The 6,000-nt window shown below is 48.2% G+C and overlaps 1 protein-coding gene across 5 annotated transcripts in view; it reads left to right on the forward strand.

Annotated features, from left to right (window-relative positions):
• Nucleotides 1-5,463, forward strand: part of TMCC1 (transmembrane and coiled-coil domain family 1) — a 112,210-nt gene extending 106,747 nt beyond the window's left edge. For all 5 annotated transcript variants that reach the window (XM_004692358.2, XM_012732169.1, XM_004692359.2 and 2 more), the window contains one exon: nucleotides 1,540-5,463. In XM_004692358.2, coding sequence (XP_004692415.1) covers nucleotides 1,540-1,854 — 315 coding nt within the window. In that variant the 3' untranslated portion in view covers nucleotides 1,855-5,463. The remainder of the gene's footprint in view (nucleotides 1-1,539) is intronic.
• Nucleotides 5,464-6,000: the final 537 nt, after the last annotated feature.

A 6,000-nucleotide genomic window follows, 5' to 3' on the forward strand; every position in this document is an offset into this window, starting at 1 on the left:
CACGCATTACATCTGCCAGTTATGTTTCAAGAGCTCCTCCAGCCTGTCCTGGCCATTTTGCCTACCGTCTCCTGTTTTTTTTTGTTTTTTTTTTAAACTTTTTTTTTTTTTTAAGATTTATTTATTCATACAGAACTGGGGTACAGGCCAGAGGCTCAGGGGCGGTGAGAGTCTTCACCAGAGACAGAGTGGGGAGCAGAACAGGCAGATCGATGAAGTACACTGCTGAGGGAAGCAGCGGGCGGGTCAGGAGAGGTCTGGCTCGCCATGTGGTCTCCTCCAGGGCAGGCGGCAGGCGGGAATCGAACTCATGCGGAAGTGGCTTCAGATTCTTAGTGCTGTGCTTTAACCCACTGCACCACCAGGGAGGGCCCCGTCTCCTGTTTTAAAGGAGGCTTTTACCCCAGCTGCCAGGCCAGTGTTTTACAGGCATATTACCCAGCAGTTTGTGAAAATAATATATGAGGCAATAATGTTTAAAGCTAATAATAGCCTTCTAGTTTACTCTGTGGGGAAATGAAGTATTTAACTTCTTCTCATCCCAGTTGGGAGATACTTCTAAGGGTAGAGCTGGTGGTTTCATATGAAAGCAGCTTGAATTAAGCTAGTCTTAAGCAGGGAAATGGTCCAGGAAGCTTATGTGACAGTGGCATAGAAGAATCAAGGAAATATCCAGACCTTTTGCCCAGCTGACATCTTCTGTAGGCCCTGTTTATGTTTTAGCTTTTTCCTCAGAATTTTTCTGAGATAGGAGTCGCTCATTCATTTTCTAACTAGCTTCAGTGTAAAGTTGCCAGGAACCGGGCCCCACTACTGCTTAGGTGGGGGGATAGCTGGCCGCATCTGGGAAAATAGGTTCCTCTGAATGTTACGATAAATTTCATATGAACTTATGGGTTAATTTCTTGGCCCTTGAAAGAAGCAGTCACTCGTAACTTTTGGTCTAGCATTTGGGGAGTGAACCTTGATCAGAGAAAAACCCTTCCCACTCACATCAGGAAATTATTCAGCTTAGAAAACCCCAGTTAGTGTGCACCAGTATGTCCAAAGAGTGTTTGCCTCCCCATTATTACAGTGGAAAAGTTGTAAATAACCTAAATCTCTCCCAGAGGGAGTTGACTGAATCAACTGACATCTCTCTGCTATAACTTGCTCTGTGGCAAGGAAATATCCAGATCTTTTGCCTACTTGCTCTGTTAAAAAGAAAAGGCGCAGATCTCTAGGTATTGACAAGGAGAGCCTGTGAGGAACTGCTGTAGAGGGGAGACAGCAAGCTGTTGGGCAGCTCTTACAGTCTGATGCTATTATAAAAGAAAAAATCATGATCAGAGGTCTGATCAAAATGTTCAAAACCCAACCTAAGTGTGGCTACTGCCCGCAGGGACGCGGTGGGCAGTCTGGTGAGTGGCGAAGGGCGCTGTGGACAGCCTCTGGCAGGTGAGGCCTGAGGGGACCAGCAGCCTTTGGCACAGCCCAGGGGCTGGCAGCCTCTCAAAGCACAGGGGCAGAGGCTTACCTCTACCTTGTTCTGGCCCACAGGAGGCCCTGGAGGCCTGCCAGACCCGCATCTCCAAGATGGAGCTGCAGCAGCAGCAGCAGCAGGTGGTGCAGCTGGAAGGGCTGGAGAACGCCACTGCGCGGAACCTTCTGGGCAAACTCATCAACATCCTGCTGGCAGTCATGGCAGTCCTCCTGGTCTTTGTCTCCACGGTAGCCAACTGCGTGGTTCCGCTCATGAAGACTCGCAACAGGACGTTCAGCACTTTATTCCTTGTGGTTTTCATGGCCTTTCTCTGGAAGCACTGGGACGCCCTCTTCAGCTACGTGGAGCGGTTCTTCTCCTCCCCCAGATGATGGCGGCGCTGAGCCGTCTCCCTCCCCTCTGGCGAGTGCATGCAGCGGAGCACTAGGCGGCAACTTACCTACTCTGAAGTTTTCTACAACAAAACAAGAGTTGAGTGAATCTGTTTACATTTAGAATAATGTTTTTTTTTTTCTTCAAGAGACGCAATTGCAATAGTATTTTTTAGATTTTATCCAAGAAGTTTTTTGGGCAAAAATCTTGGATCATTTTTATGTAGCATGATTTCCTTGGGATGCAAATCTTAAATAGTCCTTTAACATAAACCACCAATCTGGAGCACACCGAAGGACATCCTAAATTGTGGCTTGAAAAGGACTGCACTAGAACCCCCTAAAAAGATACGAAGACCCGATTAGGGAGCCTGTTCACCCTAGCACCTGCCTGGTCTGGGCCCATCACCTCTCCCTCCAGACTGACTTTACTGTGAATCTGCCGCATGCCACGTCTGAATCTTTGGGTTCAGGGTGGATTTCTCTCGTCCATGGAAGAACACACGGTCTCCCTGGCTTCTCACCCGCGCTGGCCATTCATGCTAACCGCTAGAAGTACCTTCACGTTGGCACCCGGCCCCTCAGCCTTTGCTGGGACAGAGTGAGAGTGTCCTGCCCCAAAGGGTCACTGCCCAGGTCTGCTACAGTACTTTGAAGTAGCCTCTCAGTACTTCATTAAGCGAAATCCCTTGGCCGCACTTTTAAGATTTTTTTTAAATGTGTTTAGTCACCAACTTAAAAAAACAAAAAATCCGATCAGCATACTTGAAGAATGTAACCCTCAGACTCTCAGTGCTTCCTTGCGGTTTCTAATAGGGTTTTTTATTATTGTTATTATCATTATCGGGTTTTTTTGGAAAGGGTTGGGAGGGTCTTTTATTTTTCCTTTGAAATAAAGAAGTGATGTTTTTAAATGAAGAGACGTGTGGATATTTAAGTGTGCTGCTCCCCTTGTATTGAATCAGTTTGCGTAAAGGAAGATTTGCTGTAAATGCTGCCCTCCGGCGCCTTTGTTTTGAGATGCAGCTTAAACTCCCTCTTCTGGCTGCTGCTGCTGCTGCTGCTTTTTGGTGTCCTGCCACCCTACACCACCTTAATGGGCTCGGCTTGGTTGGAAAGGAAAGGGGTGTGCAGGGAGAGGGGACCCTGCTCCCACACACCAGCACGAGAGGACAGAGGTGGTTTTGCCTCACAGAAATGTTCACCCAGTGACTTTGGGCTGGGGTCATCTTTAGGACAAGTTGAGACTATCTTATGAGAGTCATAAATAGTTCCTGTTGTTTCCTTAATTTATTTTTTAATACCCCCTAATGACTGAAACCAAAGTAATGTGGAATCTTCTGTCTGCATTTTGGCCCCAGCATCCTTAATTTCAAAGCTTTATTCTGTTGCCTGAGAGAATCAACTGAAGGCGATTCTCCCTTTTAAAGAGCAGAAACGGAAACATCAGGTTAGCAGGAGCCAAGGCTTGGGGTGTGAGATGCTGCCTGCTTCCTAGTCACTCAGACTGACTGACTAACACAGCTGTGCGTAGTGGACTTCGTATTACAGACAGTTCAGGAAAGCGGGGCTTCCCCCCTTCCCCCCCCGCCTGGACACAGGGCCCTCTCCAGCCGCCTGGTAGAACGAGGCTCTTAGATTCATCTCGAAAGCCTGGTTAGCCTCTTCATACTCATGGTCATGAACCACAAATGCTGTTCCCTCTTGGCCTCAGTTCTGGGCAGCCAAGCGAGGAGCAAGGGCACGTCACCTGCCCGGAAAGGAGCAGAGCGTGCTCTGCCTCCTGCCCCCAAATCAGGAAATTCCTCTGGAGCTGGATTGGCATTGCCTTCTCTGTCCAAGAGGACGTTCTCACGTCAGCTCCAGCCTCCCGTGGCTCTGGCAGGCTGGCCTTCTCAGAGCCAGCGTGTTGCTTCAATAGTCATGTCGGTATATTAACTCAGGTACCCCAGTTTTCACTCCACCCCCAGATGATTGTAGAACACCTGTTAGCTCTCACAATTAGTTGCCCTCTCAAGATTAGTACCCAGAGCAGGGACCACAGGGGTGATTTTACTTCTGAAAAGTAATTGGAACCAATTCATGTTGGGGCCAAAAACATCATCCCCAAACCACAGGTTTAAAATGTTAACTTTGCCTAACACTATCACAGTGACTTGAGGCAGGAGCGCCACGACCATGTGGAGCTGGCCCCACTTCTGACCTTCGCTCCAGCGCGATCACTCAGAGCAGGGAAGAGCCCCACAGTTGCCGAAAAGGTGCTCCAGCCACAGTCCTCCAGCTTTGCTCAGAACCTTCTGTGTCCCCTGAATTGCACAGAGGCTACTAAATTTTTGAGGGCACTGGAAGTCACTGTGATACGTATTGAAATTATCCCCATTCGCCATGGGGGCAGTTTCTGCCAAAGGAAGGTTTTAGCCTCTGGAAGCCCCGTGAGCTCCGTTCCAGCTCCCTCTCAGATTGCCTGAGGAAGGACCGTCAGTCTAGGCGGCGTAGCAATGGCTTCCTAGCTCAGCTCGCTCGTTCCCAGGCCTAACTGTCGTCCGCATTAATGCTGTTTGTAACCACGCACCTGTTCCCGCTTCTCCCACCTCCTGCTGCCATATCTGTTTGCTTTTGAGTTTCTCTTGCATTGTGGCTGTTCTTGAATTCTCTTGTCTATTCAGAACTCTGTAACCTCCCTCTCATGGTGTAACAATTGTTTTGTGGGTGGAAATTTACCCTCTTGAATGCTTCTTCTCCTTTAAAGACTTGCATTCCCTTTGAAATGAAGCATTCCTGGGTTCCGTATTAGCACTGGTGCGTGAGGCTGGCTGTGGGACCCTGGATGATTAATATTTTACCTTTTTTCTGATATAATTGAAGGGCACGTCTGTCTGCTCCAATTTCAGTTCCTTAATATATACTCAGTGGATCCTAGCAAGGAAGGCTTTCTGCTCCACTGGCTCCTGAAGAAGCAAAAGTAGGTTAAATTTTATACTTCCCTGGCTGGGGTCTTCTCTTTCCTCTCTGGCCCCTCCACTCAATTGAGGTAAAAGTCTGACACCAAGAAAAATGCTGGGATTGAGCCTTCCTTGCTAGCCCTGTCCTTAAAAATGGTCATATTTTCATGTGGTCTTTGCTGCGTTTGGTTTTGTTTCTGATTTCATATCCCTTTGAGGTACAGTCAGGTGACATACCAAACTCCCCGGTGAGTTCCAGTGAAGAGCTGCCTTTCAGCTTTGGAAATTATGCATCGAAAACAAAACCAAATACAACCAACGATTTGACACAGGCAAAATTATGGTTCCCGCCCCCAAATGAAACTGGGGATTTTGAATGTGGCTCTAAGAGTTAACACTTCCGTCTGTGTGTTGTGTATGCTAGGTGATACCCTCAGTAGGATTGACTACTAGACTGTGTGTTTTATCGAAGTGTGTAAGAATAAAATCTCACTTGCACGAATTGAAAAGTACAGAAATGACACTTGTGAACGTGTGAACGTTAACACTGTAGTTGATAGATCTTAAGCTGCTAATTGTTGAGAGAGAATTGTTTGGTTGCTGCAGATTCCCAGCAGCACTTCTGCTGTATATATGAATTGAAATAAAGACCTCAGCTATTAACGAGGTGGTTGGACTCGGGTTTGTTTGCTCTTTATTTTTACAGACTCAGTTGCTCAGCCTGGAGTTTGTCAGTCTGGAAACGTCCTACCCACCGTACGTGAGAGAGCGTGTGTGCGCGTGTGGGTGCTGTTTGTGTGTGCATGGCATGCGTGCAGACGCGGGTACTGGCCGGGATCTGAAAGCCGTAACTGACAGCCGGGCAACTGTCCCTGTCTGCCTGGATTTTATACATGTCATGTCAGGCCATCATTCTGCCACAATGCCTTTAGTCTAGTAGGTAAGTAAGACTGCCCCTTAGGTCTTGGGCGGGGTATGGAGACAGATCCCCAAGTTTGGCATCTGATGACCCCACAGCGGGTATAACCCCTGCCCATTCTTACAAGGCTTCGTTAAAATGACACCATGGAGGCACAGACATACTTTGTGAAGCCCCTGGCATTCGAGTCCTCTGTGCCAGGTCCTGATGATTTGCTCCGTCCGGGTGGGCCACAGTGGCCGCACTTGGGGCTCACTGGCCTCTCGCCCGCGCGACCCTGCCAAG

Source organism: Condylura cristata, unplaced genomic scaffold (genome assembly GCF_000260355.1).
Source record: "Condylura cristata isolate star-nosed mole 26May11 unplaced genomic scaffold, ConCri1.0 scaffold00033, whole genome shotgun sequence".
Taxonomy (NCBI): domain Eukaryota; kingdom Metazoa; phylum Chordata; class Mammalia; order Eulipotyphla; family Talpidae; genus Condylura; species Condylura cristata.